Here is a 24888-nt window from a genome sequence, read left to right on the forward strand (position 1 = left end):
CTTATAACCTTTACGAACATGTAGACTTATAGTGTAGTTTTGTTTATTGTTGCTTGTGATGCTTGTTTTTGTTTGTATTTTTTATTATATTGCATTTTTTATACTCTTTCTTTGTGTTTTCATTCATTAATTAATTCATTCAAACTAATACAATAAGCATACCCTCACATAATGTTGAACACTTACACACACAATAAGTAGTAAGAATGTGTTGTGTGGTAGTTAACACATTACATTTAATAGTGTAGTAACGTTATCCTAATCCATAATTGTTTAGTTTTTTTTCTTTCTTTCTTTTTTACCCTGCCTAGTGGTAGCCTACCAGAGTGTTAATGGGTTCTTATTTTGTCAATAAAGCTTCACCATAAAGAGTGCCCACTGTGCCCTTTAGTTTCACCAGCAAAATGTAGGTCACACTCAGTACATTGAAGCTAACAGACAGTAAACATGCCAAGTTCTTCTCCATTAACTTTCCTCTTTGTCTTGCCAAAAAGTGACGCGTTATTGAACGTTTGTTCCCAAAACGCAATGAATTATTGACAATCATTCATCAGCTATACTGCTATTTTGTGTGTTTGTTCTAATTAGCCACTACTGTTGGGGTGGAGGAGATCCAGGTGTAACATAATTACAGACGGAGAGGACAGAACTGCATGGCATGACCCACCAAGCAGCAGCAGATGACCTGCCGAGCTGGGAGATTAAAGTAAGTGGAATTACTTGATTCCCTTCAACCACTTTCAACCTGGTGTAGTAGGCCTAATGTATACTACCTATTTTGGGCATGTCATTTTCAAGGTTGAAGTTTTCCAGGGGGTTTCCGTAAAGAGTCCACAGCAAAAGTCGTTAATGTATAGCATCAGAATCATCACAGCCACTTTATCCATTCGTTGGATATTCAAAAATAGCAGATCTACAAGCTTCTATGAGATTAACTTTTTGACAGCACAGCACAGCAGTTACCTGCTTTTAGAGGAACCCATAGACTTAGAGACATTGAATTCTGTTTTCCAATATGAATGGATTGTTTCTTGCTCAGATGTGTGCTTTTGATTTGATACTTTAGCACTTATATGTGATACATTGCGAAAACGGTTTACGACAAGCTGTCATTTTCATTTAAGACACACCAACAACATTCTAGCTCGCTAACACTGCCTTATACTGAGAGAGATGCTGCGCTTTCAAAGTCAATGTGCCCCGAGAGTGAAGAGCCAGCCTTCATGTCTCGTCTCAAGTCTTTTCACGTGCCCGACAAAAAAAAAGAAGAGGCAGCCAGCAAAGCAAGCCTCAAATAAAAGTCCACTTTCAAAACAACATGAGCAAAGTGAGCCTTTCTGAAAGAGAGAGAGAGAAGAGAAAGCGAGAGAGAGAGAGAGAGGCTTCCATTTGACGACAGGCTGCCTTAAGGTCTCATGTCTGTGTGACACTATAGCCTTGAATTCAACAAAACCCTGTCCCTTTCTCTCCACTACAGAATAACTGTGAAAGACAAAAAAGAAGGGAGGAGGGGGGGGGGGGGGGGTCTGCCTTTTGATTCGCAGTAGTGCAAACCCGCCCTGCGCAGATGTACGGGGCAAGGGGATTAGGCCCTGATGGGTGTGTGTGACGTATAGAGCGAACTCTCCTTCTCTGTCTCCTCCAGCATCCCGGGCGGCCATTGTGGCCCCTGCAGCCTTAGGGGTGGTAAGCTGCCGGCTAACCAATGGGGCCCGTTGTGTGACGGCGACAATGGGGTGCTGCACCCCACTGCCCCACCACCACACCATACCCATACACCATCCCCAGACACAGGACAGTGATACATAAGGGAGCTAATGCCACCACATCCAACTCGGAGAGGGTCCTTGGTTTTTGGGGGTGTGAGTGCAGGAAGGTTGTTTGCGTGCGTGTGTGCGTGCGTGCGTGCGTTGGGGGTGGGTGTTTTTAGCATGGGTTGGTGATTTATCACCTCATTATCATTTCAGTCACAACTAATTTCACCTCTGAAAACAGACAGTGGAACATGAAATGAAGGAAATCGTTGGGACACAATTTCTCATTCTTCAACATAACTTAAATTCCTCTCTTTTTCCAAACCATCATCGCAAAACATTATGAGTGAAAGCTCTACGAACTAAGTGAGTGAAAAGCGAGGAAAAAGAGCACATTATTGTAGGACTGCATTGTGGGAAGGAATGCCATTGAATTTGCCCCGTTTCTTTTTTTTTTTTCTTCATGCGCCCAGGCTCCTTTGTATGAGGGCTAAGGAAGTCCATTGTGAAGGCAGACACCCTGAGAAAAGAGGGGAGCTTGGAACTGTTGTCTGTCCGTTCTTCTGCTCACAGTGCCTTAAAAAGCTTTGAATGAACCAATGCCATCGGAAGCAGCCGGCCCTACGCTGTGAGACAATGGCCAGTGATGGGGCACAACTTTGAAGACCAACAACAATTAAAAAATGCGGCTTCGCTATATTAATTATGCATTCATGCTTTTGTCTTCCTTGTTCTCTGGGTCTTCGGGATCCAGGAATAGGAGGAGAGTTTGTGAAATGCCTCTCTTAAATTAACATTCAACAGGTCCGCAGGGTGAGCGAGATTACAGTAAACATTCAGAGAGAGAGAGAGGGGGGGGGGTGGAGTGTGTGAGAATTTCTGACATGGGAGGTAATTAATACTAACAAGGTTCAAGGTTGTGCTTTATTGTTACATCATGTGTACAGGTTACAAAAGAGTAAAACTTATTTTTGTAATAATAAAACTGTAAAAAAAAGAAAGAAATAGAGACAGTTAGTGTAGTGTAACAAATACCCCTAATACAAACCTTATGAAACCAGTACAAACATTACTAGGAGGAACAGAATTAAATCGTCCCCAGAATAAAATAATAACAATTGCAGCATCCTTGTGAAACACACTCTGTCAGACACTTACCACCAGTCCAACAGCTAGCAAAACTCTGAGAGGGTTTTAGGTTGAGTTTGGTTTCATCTCACTAGTGTGTTGCTAGGAAACTATTACTTACAGCTCGGAGCTGCTGCACTCTTTCTTTTTGGACTTGCCTGGCTCTCTCTCTCTCTCTCTCTCTCTCTCTCTCCCTCCCTGTTGAAGACAGGATGCATACAAGCCATGAGGCCTTTTTGAACACTGTGTAATCAGTGTGGAGGCACAGGGTACATTTCTGGCCACTGGCAGCACTGTCAGGTGGCTCTGTTGTGCTCTAAGTAGCGGGCAAACATCTCCTTTTATAGTCCCAAATGTGAAGGTTTCCATGAAAAGCCAACATCCACATTCGTGGGGATTGAATGATCCCGTCTTGTTTAGCGAGTATTACTTTACTCACAAAGTGGAGATTGTGTAGTGTCTATGTTCAACAAGCCGAACGCGGATGTGACTTTCTGGCAGAGGGAGAGAGGTGACCTCTTCACACAATCGATTAGATGACGGCTGCTATCCGATGATGGCTGCTATCCAAACTTTGCTGAGAGTCGCTACCTTGCATTTTTTGTGGTTGTTTTGCAAGGTAGACAAGGAAGGCCAAAGTCTCATCCATGATGCGGAACGTCCCACGCCAGTCAGTCCACTTGTATGAAAACAAAAAGGCTGCGTGGGGAAGTGGGGGAAAAACAATCAGTGTATTTGTGCCAACTGCCTGGAACATGTCCTGGACACCCAATGAAATAGACTTCTGTGCCACAAACCAAAAAAGAAAATAGCAACGATCAATATTGGCTAATTGGTTTGAAATGTCGAAATGCCTACGGTGGGTGAACGCAACAGAGGCTGCTGCCGGTCAGAACAGTGGAGCAGCATGGTTCAGTTAACCATGCTCTAAATCTTCCGTTGTTAGCTGCTAGTTGTTAGTTAAAATGTCATCTGTTACTTTGGGTTATACTAAACTTCAGATGACTAAACTGTGGATAGAATGGTAATATATGCCAAATATTTTACAGTATATATATATGAGCTTCTGGCTTGTGGCAGATGGATCTAATTACCTGGATTTAAAGCTGAAACTAAGTGACTTTCCTCTCCTACCCTGGATTTGAACCCAGTTTGATTGATTGTATACTTGATTTACCGTTTGCAAATAGTACAGTGGTATACGATTATGAGGTACGTGATGCTAAAAGGATATGTCCTAAAACATTTGAAGACGTATAACATACAAGAAATCATCGACACTAGGAATAAACATATACCGGTATGTAAAGAAAACAATTGGGAGGGGGGGGGGTCATTTCTGTTGTCAAGTTTAGTTAGAACAGTGGTTCCCAAAGTGGGGTCCTTGAGGGAGTTCCAGGGGGTACCCAGCTAAGTGATAGTTTATGGGTCTGTAACTCTGAGAGTGGCTCCATTTGTACACTCTCAGAGTTACATTAACATTGATTTTACAATATAAATTGGGGGTCCCACTGTCCAGAGATATAAATGCCATTCAATGGGGGTCTGTAGACTAATAATATGCATGTCAAACTGGGGGTCCTTGAAATTAAATGGGTTGAGAATCACTGCTACAGCCGTCAAAATCTTCTCTTATGGGAGTCCCTGGCATATATTTTTCAAATGGGGGTCCGCTGGCTCATCCGTGTCAATTTGGGGGTCCTTGAGATGAAAAAGTTTGGGAACCCCTGAGTTAGAAGACTTCTAGGACCAGTTGTGAATGGCAGACATGATGGTAGGGAGGGTAGGGAGTCTCTTGAATAGTTTTCAGTCACATTTTAGTCACCTGGAATGTCTTAGTATTAGTCTAGTTTTCGTTTTTAGTCGACTAAATATCATAAGATTTTAGTCTGTGACGCGTTGTGAGCTTGTAGATCGGCTATTTTCAGCATGCAACCAATTGTAAAATGACTTATAACTGGATCTCTTGTCCACTCGTCCCTTCCTAACATTTTAGTCCAGTTTTTATTTGTTGATGAAATTGTCAGTATAGTCGTAGTTTTAGTCATCATAGCTTTAGTTTCCAGTAGATTTCGTCAGTGGAAAAAGGTAGTCGACGAACATTTTTCGTCTTAGTTTTAGTCAACACTGGAGGGTATATGGCATTCCACAATTTGGTGGAAGTGCTGAATATATTTTTTGCTATTGAGCTTAATGAGCAATTAGAACCTGCCAGGTTGCTCAGGGGATTAATTAAATCTTGACCATTAGGTAAAAATGTGTGTCATGACCTTTGAATTTGACACGACCTAATTGTATCAATAGGAGAGCAGGGAGACAAAATATATGTTATAGTTACGGTACTGTACTGTGCTCTGTACTGTATTGTAGTGTACTGTGCTCTGTCCTGTGATTATTTTTGGAAGAAGTCTTTGATAAATGACAGAGTTACCTTGTGGGGGCCCGGGTCCCCGGGGGGTCCCCAGAACATGCGCCCTGTTCCGGCGTTTCTCGCGTTTCGAAACTGTTGAGAAATGACAGAGTTTTCCGTGCTCAGACACGCATCCGTGCTGGGTCGCGTACACATACATAGGGACACACATAGCTGCGTAATGGAGCGGAGGCACCGCTCAAAAACAGGCGAAGACATATTCGAATATTATAACCACACCTGGGGTTCTATTAGAGTAATGTTAACTCCATATTAGACACGTACAAAACAGAAACAGTACAAATATCACGGCACTCCATCTGTGACAGAATAACAGTCTTGTACACTCAACTCAACAACTTTTATACAAACCTAATGAACCACCATGTTTCTCTGTCTGGGTTTATATTTAGCTTTGTTGATGTATGTATGGTACAGTATGTAAGTAAGGGCGGCAAAGAGCTCCAATGAGGAGCCACATATGTTTCAAATACAACCAAGAGTACATGCATGGCCGAATGAAGCTCATTAGCAGTGTGGACTGTAGTGTAGAGGCAGCCCACATGAGTGTGCGTGCGTGCGTGCGTGCGTGCGTGCGTGCGTGCGTGCGTGCGTGCGTGCGTGCGTGCGTGCGTGCGTGCGTGCGTGCGTGCGTGCATGCGTCTGTGTCATGCCATAGTTTGAGTGAACTTGAATGCCAACTCATTTGAAGTACCTCAACACATTCCTGCTCTTTATTAAGCTGATCTGTTGCTTGACCCTGTCTATCTCAAAGTAGAAAGTCTGTCTTTTCATTGTGTGTGTGTGTGTGTGTGTGTGTGTGTGTGTGTGTGTGTGTGTGTGTGTGTGTGTGTGTGTGTGTGTGTGTGTGTGTGTGTGTGTGTGAGATAGACTAATGCATAGCATATTGGGCCTCTTGCACCCAAAAAGGGCCCATTTGAGAACAATTCTGACAAGAATTAGTGGAGAGTCCACTTAGTTTGAAGAATACTGTGTTTCTCTCTCTCTCTCTCTCTCTCTCTCTCTCTCTCTCTCTGAGCCACACACACTCACACACGCACACCTTATGCCAATTGGAAGACTTTTGATTTAAAGTCCTCCAGTGGAGTGTGTAAGGGTTCTGTTCTGGTGTGGTATGCAGAAAGCTTTTAACCACAGTGGTTTCCACTCAGGTCTTGAACATGAGCTGCAACGACAAGGACACACACACACACACACACACACACACACACACACACACACACACACACACACACACACACACACACACACACACACACACACACACAGAGACAGACAGACAGACACATCATAGCACCAATCTCACACAACTTTGGTTCTCATCAGGAAAAAAATCTATTGAATTACCATACTGGCTAATTTAATATTTTCATTTTTGCGGGGGCTTCTCCTGTCTTTATTGATAGTACCAGTGGAGATTGACGAGAGAGAGAGAGAGAGAGAGAGAGAGAGACAGAGAGAGACCATGCAGAAAAGGTCAGTGTAACTTTGGCTATAACAATAGCAGGGCTTAAGTAGGTTAATGGATTTTTGTAAAGTAATTAGCAGCAACTAAATGTTTCAAATAATTGTAGTGAAGTAAAAGTACAATATTAGCTTCTGAGATGTAGTGAAAGTAGTGGAAGGAAAAGTATAGAACATTTGAAATACTCCCGTAGATTGAATACAAATCCTAAACATTTTTACTCAAGTACAGTACTTGAGTAAATGTACTTAGTTACGTTACACCACTGGACAGTAGTAGCCTACTATTCTCTATACACCAGGCCAGGACCCCTTAGCTGAGAGAGCGATACGGCTTCATCTCTCTTGAGATAGACTCATATACTTGTTTCACAGCACTATCATGTTGGATTCATGTTGTGTATTTTCAAACACTTAGCCACTTAAAAAAAACGTCAATTGTCAACTTTCACACTGTACATTGTCTGCTCTTTTTTCCACTCTACGCCAAACCTCTTTGCTCATTAAACAGTGGATCTATAATTAAGTTCACAGATCTGCTATAGGTTTGGCAAATTAAAGCTCTCCTGGGGAAGTGATTAATGTAAAACGATTATCCTATCACACAAATATGTGGCGGCCACTCTGTAGCAACCGCTCTGAGGACCCCCTGCTGCTGAAGACCCCTGCTCTGCACTGTTGCTATGACATTATGTGGCGTGGATGACTAAACAAGTCATCCATTGATCATAATGCTTCCCTGGCACGGCAGTGCGCGCTGTCTGTGTGTTGTTGTTGTTGTTGTTGTTATTATTATTATTGACACTTTGGGTGTCGATAGCTGGGGTTGGTGTTTCAACCCCCTCTGGTGTCAATCACTAAAAATGCAAAAGGATATTGAACCAAATAATTGTGCACATGTGTTTGTGTGTGTGTGTGTGTGTGTGTGTGTGTGTGTGTGTGTGTGTGTGTGTGTGTGTGAGTGTGTGTGTGTGTGAGAGAGAGAGAGAGAGAGAGAGAGAGAGAGAGAGAGAGAGAGGGGGGGGGGGGGGGTGAAGTTAAACCCCTGCCTATTTTGTGATGTGACCTCGTTACCTTAATCCCTGCATGGACACACACACACACACACACACACACACACACACACGACAGTATTAAGCATGCAATATCAATCGTTAAATTGTGTCGTAGTATACATGCAAACGGGGAGAAAACACATCAGGATTATCCTCTGTCAAACATAACATTGCGGAATGTAGTCCTCGTTAAGATTGACCATATGACAGGGCGCTCGGCTGGAGCAGTCAGTGGTGAAGTGCCTGCCCACATAACCTCGGTAAAACGGTGCCAAAGTCTATATTCCTAAGCTTAACCCCAGTAAAACAACGCCTAACCCTAAACTAAAAACATTATCCTCATTAAAACAAATAATCAAATACAAGGTTGGGGGAGAGCGTGTTTTTTGGGGCAAGCGTTCCGGTTATACCGTAACTCTGAGAGTACCTCTTAGGGGTCCCGGACTCCCTGTTGAAGACCTCCGGTGCACAGTGAAAAGGAGTGATTGGCCATTGGACACAGCCAGGACAGTCCATTCTCTGTAATGGGCATCCTTATCTGATGTCCTCTCAAACACGCCCTGAGAAGAAGCTTCCCTTCAGGGATGTGTTTGTTTGTTAGTATATTTCAATGCCAGGTGCATTTTCCCATGTAACACTATATCCAAAGGGTGGATCCCGCAAAGGGGCTTCTGAAAGGGATGTTTACTGCAGTGTTATTTGTAGTTTGTATAGAGTCTATAGAGAATCTATTTTTTTTTAAATCACCTCACAATTATTTCTATAATAGTTCTGTAAGAAGACGGAGAACAAAAGAGAGCAGTGATTCATCCTATCAATACTTAAATTACTTTATGTTCTGCTTGGTAAATCATTATACCCACACTATAATACAACATCATGTATCACTTAAAGCTGCACTAGATGTCATTTTCCTCTTCTACCGTGACCGAAGTGCAGAAATCTTTACCATCGACCTATAGAACCTGCCTGCTTGCTCAGGGGATCCACTTAAACTTCACCATCAGGTGTCAGACGCATTTCCAGACAACGTTACACTGATAAGATTCAGTATGTTCTGTTGGCACTGTTTCTTTATTGTCTATGCACCGTGTGATCTGTTTGTTTGCATATGTTTTATGTATATCCTGATGACTGCTGTGCACAAAACAAATTTCCGAAAGGACAAATATCTATCTATCTATCTATCTATCTATCTATCTATCTATCTATCTATCTATCTATCTATCTATCTATCTATCTATCTATCTATCTATCTATCTATCTATCTATCTATCTATCTATCTATCTATCTGCACGCAGGCTGGGGCCAAGAGAAACCGGCTGCTCATTAGATGCAATGTAAAAGCGTGTAAAATGCATCCCATTAAATTGTCAGAAGCTGTTTTCCTCCCAGTGTGGAGGAAGACGTTTTAGGATCGATGTTTGTTTACTCGCTATTGCAACTACAGTATGTCAGCTTCTCGGATATTTTCATGTCAAAGACCCCCAAAATTGTATGTATTTGGCCGCTGATCCCCATCTCAATGTATTTTGTTCCAGGGAGGACCCCCAGAAGCAAAGATTTGAGTTAAGAATATATTTATTCAAAGATTTGTAGTGTGGGGGGGGTCCTTGCTTCATATCTCTCTCTTTGAGTTATGGGGTCCTTGACCTGAAAAAAACGTTGAAGACTCCCGGATGATAAAGAGCAATACTTTTCAAGCTCTGATAAGCCTGTGTGTCATCATGTTCACATCCTACGGTCATTTACAGAAGAGTGACCTGAGCTGCTGATCTGTTTTTCACAGATCAATACGTCTCGTTTCGACCGAACGGGCTCGTTGTAGACAGTCTCGCATCACAAGAAATTGTTTTCTTAACTTGCCGGGACGGCATAATTTGTCTAACAAATGCATTTCGTCCTTTTGCTTTTCCACAAGGGCGCTCTAGTTACTGAACCAACACATTGTATGTAATCGTGAAGAATATGTGCAGGTGGAAACAAATCAATCGCAGAGATTTATACCTCCCTAGCTACACAGAACAACCACTGAAGAACAGTACAACATCATGACGTGACACGCAAGCTTAGATCTGCTATTTTTTATATTGGACAATTCAGAAGTTTCTTAAAACTTTCACCTGTAATGATAGGACAACAGGGTGAATGTGTTTTTTATTTAATTTTTTTAAGTAATTACTTCATAAACATACGTCATAAATGCGATTTGAAGTGAAGTCATATATTATTTGTCTTAACCTTCTAAGGTCGTTACTACATCCTTGAATGCCTGCCTGCTCTGTGGGGTGTACAACAATTTTATTAGGCGCCCTGGAATCATGCAATTTAACAAGTGAAAGGAGGCTTCTGCATAAATTACCGATAATCCACAGTAAATTATGCAAATGTATTCCAACTTTATCCAAATGGATAGAAAGAAGTGGGAATGTGGTAGTAAAGTTTTGAAGTTGAGAACTTGAACCCATGCAGTGGGCATGAATGAATCTTGAAATCTAGGAAAACCTTAAGGTTTGTTTCTCGCCCTCTAAGGGGAGTAGCTCTTTGTTATTTGCTTGACATCTCATCAAGAGAGGGAATAAAAAGACGCTTTAAGGGAGCTTTTCTGTGCTTATATTCTGAGCTGTAAATTCAGTCAGGGGGGCAAACACATTATGGACAAAAACATCCGGGTCAGTTGCAACAACAGCAGTAACAAAGTTCTTTTATGTGCATTAGCTGTCTGAAGCATTTATAAAAGCATAGCTAATCTGAACTCCTCTCTGTTTGTGCACTCTTGAGAAGCAACTGATTCAGTAAACACAACCTTCTGGATGTGGGGTGTGCCTTCCTCTAGTCTAAATGCCCTTGCATATGGTGATTTTCGTGGTAACTTTACCCCAAGGAGACAAACAAGAGAGTCTTGTATCTAAACACTGCAACAGATCTCTCCCATTAAATGGAAAGTACCTGACAAGTGACAACTCTTATTTCCTTTTTAGGAGTTCTATACAGTCTGCTTGTACTGAATGTGCTGCTGAGGCTGTAAGGCCGATGCGGTGTGATGCGTTTGTGAAGAGGTTACGGTTGAATTAGAATGTGGTTCCCAAACGTTTTATCTTGAGACCCAAAAGAGAATAGTTTAGGTCCCGGGTAAAACGTCTAATTTCTCTTTTGAAGTTTAGTTCTTAAGAGTACATTTTAGAAAATATTTTGAAATAATAACTGATACCGTAAATAGGCTACATAAAGAAAAGAAGTCCAAACCTTTTGTATAGTATATATATATCCAGAAATAATATATGGTTGTCACAAAATCCCTCTATAGGCACAGTGGACTTGTCCCATAGATAGCACACCTGCATGCCTCGCACACAGTTTGGAAACCACCTGACTCACTACCTCACCAACGTGCGTGACACCCACCCACAGCCACTATAGAGCACCGAAGTCTGACGTCAATATCGGTAGAGTGCGCAAATCCATGGGTTCATGTACTTGCATTGTAATCCCCATAGGGGGGATTTTAGATCGCCTCATATAATAACTGTGTTTTTATATGTGTTTCTGTGTTTCACTCATATGGATATGAAGAATCGACTGACTAAGAGAAAACGCTATTGTTACTGCTACTGAATTAGTTACATTTTCGCTAGAAACAGACCGTATATCATATATGAGTGACTGACTGTCCTGACAATAACGCTGAGACAGCTTGTTTATTTTTGGACCACAATGCTTATATGAAACGATTTTAAGATGACCCCATGTTGTTCTCCATAGAGAATTGACTTCCGTGAACCGGGGGAAACCAGGGGATGAGCGAGTGACGTCAGGACTTCGGCGCTCTATAGGGAGAGACACCAACGGCCTGATACCACCCACCTATAGAACAAACAGGGTAAATTATCTTTCTATTGCACTCACATATATGCCCATTATAGCGCTATGGTCCCATGTGTCACCCCCATCAGCCACAAGCTCATGTGGGAAGACACACACACACACACACACACACACACACACACACACACACACACACACACACACACAGGTCCTCATTTGCTGTCTGAATTGGTGTTTCTGGGTCAGTGGTGATGCAGCCTGTCTCCATTTCAAGGGGGGGGGGTTAAACTCGCTCCTTGAAGTCAAGAGGTCAGCCCCCTCCCCGCCAAGCGCCAACAGACAAAAAAATAGTTCATCTCACTCAATTATGCCTTTTGAACGGCTCCATGCTGCTCTATCTATTTATCTATGGGTGTGGGAGTATGAAACAGCACTTTCAATATGGCTGTCTGTCTGCGTCTTTTTCTTTCTCCCAATGAATGAGTTCAAACCCCACACCCCTGCTGTGGGGTTTACCGCACTCCCTCGAGTAAGTCAATCGCCATCGGTCCCATATATATGCACGTCAGAATCAGAATCAACTTTATTTTCACATCACACGTTTACAGGTGTAAAACAGTGCACTGGAATTTGTCGTTGTGCTTTCCATTTCCATGCAGTTTTTGTTATTTCCATAAAAAACAAACAAAGGGAAGCCACATAAGGGGGTCCAGGGGGAAGCGAGATCAATCAGTAAGACATTATCTACATGACCATTGGGCATTTTATACAGTAGCAGCGTATTGGGTTTGTTTATGGTTATGTCTGAGTCCTATAGTGGCATGGTATCAGGTTTGTTTATATGGTTATGTCTGAGTCATATAGTGACATGCCTATAGGGGTATGAGGTTTGTGCATATGGTTATGTCTGAGTCATAGTGAGTATATAGTGACATGCCTATATACAGTAGCAGCGTATTGGGTTTGTTTATGGTTATGTCTGAGTCCTAGTGGCATGGTATCAGGTTTGTTTATATGGTTATGTCTGAGTCATATAGTGAGTATAGTGACATGCCTATATACAGTAGCAGCGTATTGGGTTTGTATATGGTTATGTCTGAGTCATAGTGAGTATAGTGACATGCCTATACACAGTAGCAGCGTATTGGGTTTGTTTATGGTTATGTCTGAGTCCTAGTGGCATGGTATCAGGTTTGTTTATATGGTTATGTCTGAGTCATATAGTGAGTATAGTGACATGCCTATATACAGTAGCAGCGTATTGGGTTTGTATATGGTTATGTCTGAGTCATAGTGAGTATAGTGACATGCCTATACACAGTAGCAGCGTATTGGGTTTGTTTATGGTTATGTCTGAGTCCTAGTGGCATGGTATCAGGTTTGTCTATATGGTTATGTCTGAGTCATATAGTGACATGCTGCCTATAGGGCGTATAAGGTTTGTTATGTCTGAGTCATATAGTGACGTGGTATGCATGCTCTCCCACGTGTGCTATATGATTATGATATAGTCTGTACATTTATTATTATTAATTATGAAATCATTAAAGGCGTTGCATGTGAGAGTAGACTGTAGACAGAGAGACCAGACGTGTGTGCGTGTGCGCGCGCGCGCGCGTGTGTGTGTGTGTGTGTGTGTGTGTGTGTGTGTGTGTGTGGGAGGCGCACAGTCTCGCGCTGCGCTGCGGACTCACTCCGTGTCTCTCACTCCGCGTGAAGAGAAGACACGCACCGCACCGGGCTGGAACTTGAAGGACACACACACACAGCTAGAGAGTCAGAGAGAGGATACCATCCGTACAGATACAGCATGAAACTACTGTGAAACCTACTTCACTGGGATTTATTCCCCCGGCAACTGAACTGAACACTTAGTAGTGTTATTTGTCCACCTATAATTCTGCATCACAACATAAGCTGCAACATGGAGGCGCGTACAACAACAACACCAAGAGGCTGGTTAGTTTCTGTCCAGTTGCTTCTCATCTGCCAAATAGGTAAGGATGCTGTCAATTACGTTAATGATGACCGACCGTCATATAATCATATGAAGTCTGTTCGTTGTTATTTCACAACTTTGTAGTTTACGTGCGGTGCGTAACCAAAGAAAGGCAATTTACGCACGAGTTTCACGTGCACGAAAAACACCACAACAACCCCTTGAAAAACATGACATGTATTCATGTGTGCTGCTGCTGTTGCTTTAGTCGGTGGTTTCTTGTTTAATTGCTTTGCATGTAACATTCATGATGAGAGTCAGCTGTGCGTTTTTGAGAAAGTCAGCAGCGAATGCAAATCTCGACATGTCCATATCTTGGGTGAGCGTTCCGGTTGGGTTTGTTTTGTTGTTTACTCATCATTAATAAATTTGACTATGTATCCATATATTTCATAATATTAAGCGTTGAAGTTGTCTTGTTAGTTGGGCGGAGCTGACAGCTGAGCAGGTCTCACGCAGCATATACCGGTAGACTATAGTATAATAATGTCAGTGCACTTGGTTTTACATTTGAGTGATTTGTCCTCACGAACTGGCCGTCTTGTAATTATTTGGTAGGACTAGCCTATACATGTCACGGCTGAGGCTCCCATATCATATGTATCCAAACTCCAAAGTTTTAAACTGGAGCTGTCAGTCATGCACGAAGTCTGTAGGTTTATAGACAAGAAAGTTAGTCAAGCGCTCCATCTGGCAAGAGAGCATATACTACAGTATGAATGGTTAAAACTCCTTGCGAAGTTGTATGTGGAGGTAAAACACTTAAGAGAAATTGGTTATTTGGAGCTGTTGGACATTATGTTGACCAATGAGGCACTCTATATATGACTCAATTAGAAGGCTGTAGCCTAATTTAATTCCAACCAGATACATTTCATGGTAGGAAAAAAAAAGTATCATATCATGGCAGTGATGCAGGCACAGACCAATAAAGCAAGGATGTAGCCCAGAGTTTTTAAGCTACTTCATCACATGTTAATCAGGTCACACAATTCCCACTTCAAGATTGATGCCATGTTGAATAATTTAGCAAATGATCTGTAACTAACCACACTATATTGACTATAGAGTGGTGATGCACGAGTAAGCCAGGATAGGATCGATCTGATGAGAGGAACAGAGCTATTTATTTGAGCTCTTTCATTTATTTTTGACCATATTGCTCTTGTTTTGTGAGTGATTTTCACAACTTAACTTGAAACGTTATTTCTGCCTTGGTACTTGCAGTACTTGCTGTTGATGCAAATTTGAGCAAATAATAGATCATTATCCCACAGTAATTAAGGTATTTCTCTATTTTCTTTTGGACCTTTCAGTCTGAAAATTATAGACCATATACTGTGTACAGTCAGAGATATAGGCTACTGTAACTGATAATTGGTTTAACCTTATAAGCTCATAGTTTAGGGGGCCTATACCGGAGTCCTGCAGGGCTCTGTACTTGGTTGGCCTTAATTGAAAATACCCAATCCACACGTATACTCGTCGTAGATCTTCTATTTTTGAGTAATGTCTGCTCCTGAATAGTGACGATATAAGAAGCCTTTGGGTGAGACGGAGATTGTGAGATATGTACCAAACATTTGGAAAAAGATGGGCGAAGCCAGTTTCCTTAAAGATGGAGTGCCGTGATTCTTTCCCCCCTAAAACATGATCATCAGGTATTAATGAGTGGTGCAACCACTCCAAGGAACAGCAATGTCCTAACGGTTAGAACCTATATGTGACTATGTCCTAACCTATGTGACTATTATTAGAGTACCAGTAGGGGCAAAAGTGGCGCTGTTGTGCCAGAAACAGAGAGAGAGATAGTGTTGCACTGTTGCCTGCTAATTACAGAGAGAGAGAGAGAGAGAGAGAGAGAGAGAGAGAGAGAGAGAGAGAGAGAGAGGCAGGGGGAGAGGGGAGTTGCAACACTCAGTTCACACGGGTGTGATTTTTATTATAAGGAGGAAGATTTTCTTTTCCAATGTGGACACACCCACCAATTCATTGAGTTTGCCTGATGGGTGGTGATCCACCTGAACTGAAGCTGCACCCACAGGTTTAGGGCGGTGGTGGCTCAGGGGTAGAGTGGCTGTGGATGGTAACCGCAAGGTTGCCTGTTCGAACCCGGGCTCCCCCAGAGTTAGTGTCGAAGTGTCCTTGAGCAAGACACTGGACCCTAAATTGCTCCTGAAGTGCTGGTTGGTGCCTTGATGTGCTGGTTGGTGCCTTGCATGGTTTCCGCCGCCATCGGTGTATGAATGTATGTGTGAAAGGGTGAATTGATGCACAATCTATGTACAGCGCCTTGGATAAAGGCGCTATATAAATGCACCATTTACCATTTGTTGTATGATAAAGAGGGAGGGGTTAGGGGAGAGGGTGATATTGATATGTCACTATATCACTGTTTTTCTTTTTTACTGTCAAGGTTTCAGCCTCCAGGAAGAAACCCTAAATATAAGGGAAGACATCATTGCACATAACAATCACACCAAGGGGTCTAATGAAGTACTGCCACCTCATAAACTGGACAAAATACAAAAATCACAGCACTCCATCATTAACCCATTCTGAACGGGAACCCATTTTGGTATTAGCATCATGTTATGCTTTAGCTATTGAAAAATAGCAGATCTACAAGCTCATAGCGCGCCACTCGGTGGCGCGCTATGAGCTTGTAGATCTGCTATTTTTGAAAAATCGAAGAACGACTGACATTTTTAGAATCTGATCTCAGGTCAGAATGGGTTAATCAGACCAGTGTGGGTCCAGTGGAAACCTCGTATGAATCTGATCTCATGTCAGAATGGGTTAAGAGATTGAGGCGCCTGCATGGGCCAGCATGGTGTGAACTTGGATATCGGGGGTTGAGGGGTTGGTAATATACCTGCTGAATGTCCAACCCGCCTCCGTAGCTCTATACCACACTCCTCCTCCCCCATGCCCCTCGCCCGCTTTGCCCCCTTTTCAGCTGAGCCTTTTTAAATGAAGCTTTGATGAAACCTTTGGGCACAAAGGAAGGTTCCCGTTTTCTTTTTCTGTTTTTGAGAAAGCAGCAGAGGAATTGATGGTTAAGAGAAAAGACACATGAGCTGAACTGAATGCCTGGAGACCAGCACCATCTGTCCTCCCGGACACAAGACTGGGCATTTCTCAATGGGTATATATCGCCAACGGTGACCCCCCTCCCCCCTTTAGCTCTCTGCAGAAGTATAGTCTTTAGGTCCTGTGGTGGGTGGGTGGGTGATGGTGGTGTTTTTGTGGGTGACAGATGGCAGTCATGGTTTGTCAGCCTGTCAGTCAAGAAGAGCAGGGTTGCTGGTTGCTGTGTGGGTGAAGGATAACAGACCCCCGCTGTGACTGCCCACTTATAAAGGGTGTGTCACAAGCTGGTGAAAACCTTGTGTAACGTTGCTGCTGCTGGTTAACAAGCCTATAGCTTTAAACAGAATGTTGGGCCACTAATACTTACTCACCGATGATTCATTCTGAAGTGGGGATTGCATAATCGGGTCAAACAACCGCCATGCTGTGTAGATATGGGTCAAGTTAACCTAACCCTTTCAACCTGGCTTCTCCCATTATAGGAGACATTTCAAAAAATAAAAAAGTAAGATCCATAAGCTCACAACACGTTGCAAAGCTTGTAGATTGTCTATTTTCAATATTTTCTGTACAACATATAGGGCTTTAGCGGTTAAGCTACAGCATACGTTGAGAATAATAAAATAATCACACCCGTGTGAAGTGAGGGGCGCTCTTATCACCATCATACGTCCTTCGTCCTTCGTCTCTCATGTTTGTGTGTACGCAATGTTTGCGTTTACACAAACACTCAAAACTGGCTATTCATTATCAATGGCATTTCATGTTGGCGTTGGGACTAAGTTTGTGTTTACACTCACACTAAAAGCTGGACATAGGAGGGGCTATCGCCCCTCAAAACACAACAATCTCTATTGCTGCTATGAATTGTTATGTATTGTCTTTCAATTAAGGACCTTGAATGGCCTCGTCCTTCTCTGGCCTCTGCTTTTCCTCACTCGTTCCTTCCTCTCTGCCTCGTCACCTTTCTTCTCTCCTATACATCCTATACGGTCAGTCAGCATCTCTTTCCGTCCTGTATCTGACCTCTTCTCCTCTCTGTGAGACTCGCTCCTCAAGGCCGCTTGGCACACAGACCTTCCTAGTCCTCACTACCCCCTGGCCTGCATGGAGAAGGAAAAAAAGAAACAGCCAAGCAGATTTCCAATCGCCGGCAGCAGGAGTATTTGATGACCAGATTAGTGGGTATTAGGCTCAGCGGCATTCACTCAAGCATACATGGGGAGGGGGGGGGACCACAGCCGAATCCTCTGTCACCCTCTCTTCTTTATTTCTCTCTCCGGCCACGGCTGAATGGGCCTCGGGGGTTACGTGGGGAGACATCCAGCCAAGCCTGTGCAGAGGTTAGCCCGGTGCTCCCGGGGCTAACCTCTCCTCCATTTCCCCACCTCCAGAAGTGTCCGTCCCCGTCCCCGTCCCACCCCCAGGGGCCTTGCCCCGTGTGAATTATGCTGTCAAGAGGGGAGATTTGTTTCGTAACTGTAGGGGGAGAAAAATAAAAAAAGAAGAGACGGACGGACTGCAGGCAGCGAGGGGGGGGGGAGGGGGACACTTCTGGGGGTGCGTGTCGCGGCAACAAAGCGATCAGCATGAGAGCAGGGGGTAGTAATACGGCTGAAGCGTGACGCGGTGATGGCACTGCAATTTGTCCCGGTGCGAGAAGTGGGAAGGGGAGGAGGAGGAGGGGCGGGGGGCGTTGAGGCAGGACTCTCTCACACTGCGAGGCGAGGAGACCGTGACCATACACACACAGTATACGTCCAGGATAAAGATGTATAGCTTTCTTCCCGATACCTATAACCATAACTAAAAATGTGTTGATGCCGACCGTGTAACGATCCGATACCAGTGTGTAGTATAGTTTAAAATGAATCAATCGAGGACAGTGGTTCTCAAAGTGGGGTCCATGCAGCGACTCTCTGGGTTCTTTGAGGGGGTTTCAAATGGAATATGTAACTCTGAGAGTGTACAAATGGAAACCAAATGGACCCAGTTCTATTTCTACACTGTCAGTTTTGGGCATATATGGCATCAGGAATCTCCATACTGTATATGGGCATAAAAGAGATGCATGAGGTAGACGGACAGAAACAGAAATCTCCATATTATGTGCACACAAGAGACACAGAGACACTACTATAGACTTCTTAACAGGCCCGAAAATGTAGTCTTAATGGTAGTTATTGGTGCAGCTAGAACTAGAAGTTAGTGAAATAATAATAATGCAAATAGTACAGTAAGAGTATAAAACACTAGCGCACCATCAACTGAAGCATTCAAAATACAAAATAATTGATGACTGTAAATGACATAAACCGACATATGCCGATGCAGCAATTTGGGCAGTATTGGAACAGCTTCTCCGACACGTATTGGTCGGGGCGTCATAGCAGAACACCCGACTCTCTGTTTGTTTCCCAGGGAGACTAACCAACCCACACAACTCTTTTCCTCCTTCCTACACTCCCCCCCCCCGACACCTCCACATACGATCTCTCACAGAGCGATGGAGTGCAGGTTAAGCAGCACTTCTCTTGTCATTAGTCTTGTAGCCTCGAGCCTCATTCCTCACTCTCTCTCTGCGTTCTTTTCACACGCAGTCCCCTTTTTTTCTTCCCCTTCCTGCCTTTTTATACATTCAGAACCGGTGCCTCCCTCTTTTTTTTTGTTTTTACGGGTCCATCCGTCCGTGTGTGTTGCTCAAATTTTTCATCCCCACTTTTCTCTGCCTTCGTGTCTAATTCTCCTTCTCTCTCTCTCGTCTCCCCCCTCTCTTCAAACATTCCTCCCTCCATCATCCTTCGGTTTTTGTCCTCCCTCTTCTTTTTTTGTGTCTCCCATCGTTCCACCATCAGTCAGTTCCCACTGACCTCTTACAGTTTTAATCCTCTCCTCTCCATGTGTCTCCCTCTCCCAATCCTTGGTGTGTGTGTGTGTGTGTGTGTGTGTGTGTGTGTGCGTGTGCGTGTGTGCGTGCGGGGTGACCGGGTGGGAGGTCTTCGGGTTATCCAACCATCTTGCCTATGGTGCTGTGGTGCACACATTGGTTCAGCTCTGGTAGTATCCTCCTTGGCGCGGTGCCAGGGCCAGTCTCTGACGCCGCCCTGCTGCCGTAATGGATGACGGGGCATAGCTGCAGGTCCGGGTGGCCCCGTCTTTTGCCTCTGAGAAAAAAAAAAAGGGGGGCTGCTCTCACACCGGGGCCTTTTTGGTCGGAGAACAAGAGACGTCCTGCAGAGTAACTGGTAGAGAGCCATTTGATTTTGTTCCCCACTTTCTCTCATGTCTTTTGGTCCTTTTCAGATGCCCCGCGCACGCGCGCGAGTGTGTGTGTGTGTGTGTGTGTGTGTGTGTGGTCTCTCTCAGCTGTGTTGTGTATCGATGGTCCTTGTTGGTCTCCCAGGCTGTTTTGTGAACTGAATCGATGGCCCTCATCTAACTGAACACTGAATACATACACCATCATCTCAAGGTGATGCGGAAAGCTTGTGTGAAGGACACTTTTGTTGGTCAAAGTACGTACTCTTCACTGAGGACTGTGTGCCTCCTTTTCTTTTGTGGGAGAGGGGAACTATACCCGGATGAATTTTAAAAGAGGCACACGGGCTCACGGGCAGATGTTATATATAGCCAGACGAAAGTATTACAAAAGTATTTGATCGAAAATGAGTTTGCAAGAGAAATCTTGTCACTGTTAAGGTGAAAACTTTCTCACATGAATTATCTTTCTCACATAATGTTATACTTATATAAATATATATTTTAACATTCATTCAATTTAACAATATCAGCGAGACTCTGATCGCACTGAAACCTTGTCCACATTTTTAGTCATACAGAAAATAGATATGTCTATTATAAAGTACTGAAGTCAAACGTAATTCACGTATCCTATATGTGGCTCGTGGTTTTGTTTCCCCATTCTGAATTTCCGATAGACGTGTTTGATATTGTGGCATGTAAGAACTGTGTTCCAATAAACAAATGAGCCTGATGATTTGTCTCGTATGAATGGATCTAATATAAGCATCAACTGACGGCAGGAAAACACTAACTGTTACGCCGACAAATTTATAATATTTTGAGGAAACTAAACCGTGAGCCAGGCAGTATACGTGAATTAAGTTCGGTACTCTATAGACATCGTTGATGATTGACGTCACAGGCTGGCCATTGAAGGCCGAGATCCCATGTGGATCCCCAGATGAGTTTGATTTTACTTTTAGTATATATTTGATACATTAAGATTACTTTGTTGGAAACTAGAGACATATAGGGCTGTATTTTGCGTGTCTTAAGTACCAGGTCTTATTACTTAACTTAACTCATCGAATGCGCAAAGCGTTTTTAAACGTTTTATTATAGCCAAGCGCAAGAAGCGCATAACGTTTTTATACGTTTTATGGTCCAAAAAACGTTTTTTTATTGATTACTATGGTTCAACTATATTTGCGCCCGGACAACTCATAATGTAACACCGATCGGCTCTAAAAAGAGTTAAAACCCCCCCCTGCTGAAAAGAGGTGTTGGTCTGAGAAGCGTCTGGCACCGCCTATTGGTTGGTCTATGCGAGGACGTACGACGTAATGGATACGGCCGTCCGGCATAGACCAACGCAGATGTCAGGGGATCTAAAATGGATGGGACAATGCTCTTGTTTGTGTGAATACACTCGATTCCCCCTCCCCTCCTGTTTCTACATGGTTTCTCCCGAGGGAGAATGGTGGGGGGGGGGGTCTCTTCCTCTTGGATCGCATTGGCAGTTCCCCCCCCACTCCCGAGTCCCCACTGCTTTCAACTGCAAGGCTTGCGCTCTCATTCTCGGAACAAGATACAACGCGATTTGCTCTCTGCCCGTATATAAACCTGCAACGATCGGCATTTGATTTCATAACGTTTCATAACGTTTGCCAGACACATGTGGAGTTAGTCATGGACAGATTGCACATCATTATCGAGGGCCCGCCATGATACGTTGGTCGCTGATCGCAAGCCGTACTGCTGCTGCTGCTGCGCTGCTGCGCTGCTCGCACCCAACCATCCAATCCATCCCCCTTTCTCGTTACAACAGGCTATTATAAACTCACCGTCGAGCAGCCTGCCCTGCACCTAATGTGATAAAATGAACGGCAGGACAAAATCGGATCGATTATTATCTGTCTATCAGCAACATACGGGTGTTTGTCTTGCAACGACAGGTGGTGCTTTCTCGTTTTTTTTCTTCCAAATACGTTGACGTGCTGCTGCCGCATCCATGTCGTTGTTTTTCTTGTTTTTTTTCCCAAACATGTCCAGACACAATCCGATCCAGTCTCGCGTCTCACCTTATAGATACGCGAGACTGGATCGATGAGGTTAGTGGTATGTCTGGACATGTTTGGAGCGGCACACGACAATCGACAATAATGTTGATTATGCAAGATCATTTCCTCAAAGCCTAGTTGCCCCCCCCCCCCCCCCCCCCCGTTACTGCGATTGTTTGTAGCTCGAATCACAGAATGAGTTCAATGAGCGTAGGGAGAGGGCACATATGGGGCTACGATTGAAGAAAGTTTCCAAGTCCGTTTTATGATCAGATAATGTGCATCAAGACTCTCTGCTTTCATAAGAAAAAAACTAATACTGTAATTGCGAATGCAATGAGCACTTACTATGAGACCTAGCAGATCACGTCTGTCTGTCTGTCTGTCTGTCTGTCTGTCTGTCTGTGTGTGTGTGTGTGTGTGTGTGTCTGTCTGTCCCGCTTACTGTATATGTGGACCTGGCCCTTTTGTGCCCATATATGGAGCTGAGTGATTTGTGAGTCATGGTGACACGAGTGTGATGGCGTGGTCCTGCTTTGGGGACTCCTTATATGGTTATGGCTGAGTCATGGTGACATGAGTGTGATGGCGTCTTTTGTGACCCTATATGGAGCTGGCGTGGTCCAAGCACTAACTATGACACCCTGCAGATCATGTCTGTAATTTATTCTAATTGTTATTGCAATTTACGATCTGCGTTCGCCTTCCGCGTTCGCGCGTCTTACTCGTAATAATAAAAATCACACCCCTGTGAAGTGAGCAGTGCAATGTTGTGAAGTGAGCAGTGCAACATTGCACTGCTCACTTCACTGGGGTGTGATTTCTATTATTATTACAGTATTAGTATTTTTCTTATGAAAGCAGAGAGTATTCTGTTTCATACGGTATATAGTATGTACATGTCGCTATAGGCCTTATTTTGTGAATATTTAGTTGTTAGGTCCATGCTCTCTAAAATTATCTTTTTCAGAGAACTTTAGAGATGGCATGGGCCTGAATAACTATTATTCACAAAATAAGGCCTATAGCGACATGTACATACTATATACCGTATGAAACAGTCGACTCTCTGCTTTCATAAGAAAAATACTAATACTGTAATAATAATAAAAATCACACCCCTGTGAAGTGAGCAGTGCAATTGCACTGCTCACTTCACAGGGGTGTGATTTTTCTGGGTGGTATTTTTCTTATGAAAGCAGAGAGTCTACTGTTTCATACGGTATATAGTATGTACATGTCGCTATAGGCCTTATTTTGTGAATAATAGTTCTTCGGGTCCATGCCTTCTCTAAAGTTCTCTGGTGGGCGCAAGCTGCATTCAATAGCCAATTAGTGACAAACTGTATATGTGTACAATGTGTACTGTTTTCCTCCTAAAAGTAGACATTCAGGGCTTTCATTCGGTATATGGTTTGTATAGGATATTATTTGTGCTCAATTTTATATCGGTCTTTTGAACTAAAAAAACTGAACTGAAATGTCTGTCAACTTCAGGCCTCCATATCTCTGTTGTTTTTTTTCACAAGCAGCGTGCAGGCAAAAGCAGGTGTTAGAAAAAGGTCAATATCTCCAGAATGGAAGATGGTAGAATCATAATTTTTTTTTAAAATTGAAGTGGACAAGTTGGGCTTTCTTTTTATTTATGCGATTGTGATTCTCGCTATAAGAGGCCCCTCGCTGTGGGCCCCCCAAAAAGTTCAAAAAGCCCATGTTAAGCCTTCAGCACCAGTAAGCCAGGGTCCGCTAGAACCTGTAGCAGTCTATGTGTTAAGACCTGGAGGAGTGATCAATGCCATTTGGCTATTCTGAGTGGCCAAAGAGCATTGACCACGCCTCCAGGTCTTAAGTTAAGTAATAAGACCTGGTACTTAAGACACGCAAAATACAGCCCTGAGACTTTTTTAGACAAAATATTCAAAAACACTGGTGTTCACTCACTCACTATACTACTGCATTGTCAACGTTGACCTCAAGTATGAATCCAGTTTGATTTAGGGGGGGGGTCCAAGGTGCATGTTTGAGGGACCGAGTCAGGACGTTGTAATCGGCCAACGGCGAGCCCCTGCAGCCGATTGGTCCAAAGGTGCTGACGCAGTAATTGTCCGAGTATATGGCCTCTCTCTCTCTCTCTCTCTCTCTCTCTCTCTCTCTCTCCTGGTAAAACTGGTTTCCAACTTTTGAAGAGAGCCCGGGGCTGTTCTTTTTCACACACCTTTTAATACAAAGACATTAGAGAGATTTGGCACGGGACAGGCATTCAGCAGCAGGGCGTGGTACAATCCTAAGTGTTCGTTCAAAAGGGCAACGTACGTTTGCCGATTTTTCACCCATATCCTATTTTAATGAAGTCGAGGACATGATAAACAATGTAATGTAATATTATGTAATAATGTAATGTGTGTGTGTGGTTCGTGTTTATGTATTTTGAACATGATTTCGGCAACTGTTTGTTTTTTTTGCAACTGTGACAGAATGTCAGTTATCCCTGGACCTGATCTGGATCATGTGACTATATCTATCATGGCTGATGACTGACTGCCAGGTGTGCTTAACTAGTTAAGCCCCTGTATTGTATATACTTGAATGTAGACTACAGTACAGACTATCTACATCAAGATCACATAGTGCATCGTGCTGGGGCACGCTGTGTGCTTGTATATTGGCTATTTTTGGTGTTTAAATGTTTGTGAATGTTGAAAGTTTGAAAGCTTTTTTTGAAAATGTTTGAACATTTAGGGATAGTCACCTACAATGACATGATGCCCAAAATAGGGACATCAGGTAGGAAGTGGTTCAAGTGTCATGAAATAGCCTGGTTTTCTCAAGACTTAG

The 24888-nt window shown here is 43.3% G+C and overlaps 1 protein-coding gene across 6 annotated transcripts in view; it reads left to right on the forward strand.

Moving 5' to 3' along the window:
- The first annotated feature begins 11694 nt into the window (after window positions 1–11694).
- The window catches only part of ptprz1a (protein tyrosine phosphatase receptor type Z1a), a 99731-nt gene continuing 86537 nt past the window's right edge, over window positions 11695–24888 (forward strand). For 5 of the 6 annotated variants that reach the window (XM_080762511.1, XM_080762512.1, XM_080762513.1 and 2 more), the window contains exon 1: window positions 13379–13655. In XM_080762511.1, the coding sequence (XP_080618637.1) occupies window positions 13583–13655 (73 nt within the window). In that variant the 5' untranslated portion in view covers window positions 13379–13582. Of the gene's footprint in view, window positions 11714–13378; window positions 13656–24888 lie in introns of those variants that run through there. The other variant, XM_080762515.1, reaches the window with a different exon arrangement.

This window comes from Protomyctophum bolini (assembly GCF_963924005.1).
Source record: "Protomyctophum bolini genome assembly, chromosome: 4".
NCBI lineage: Eukaryota > Metazoa > Chordata > Actinopteri > Myctophiformes > Myctophidae > Protomyctophum > Protomyctophum bolini.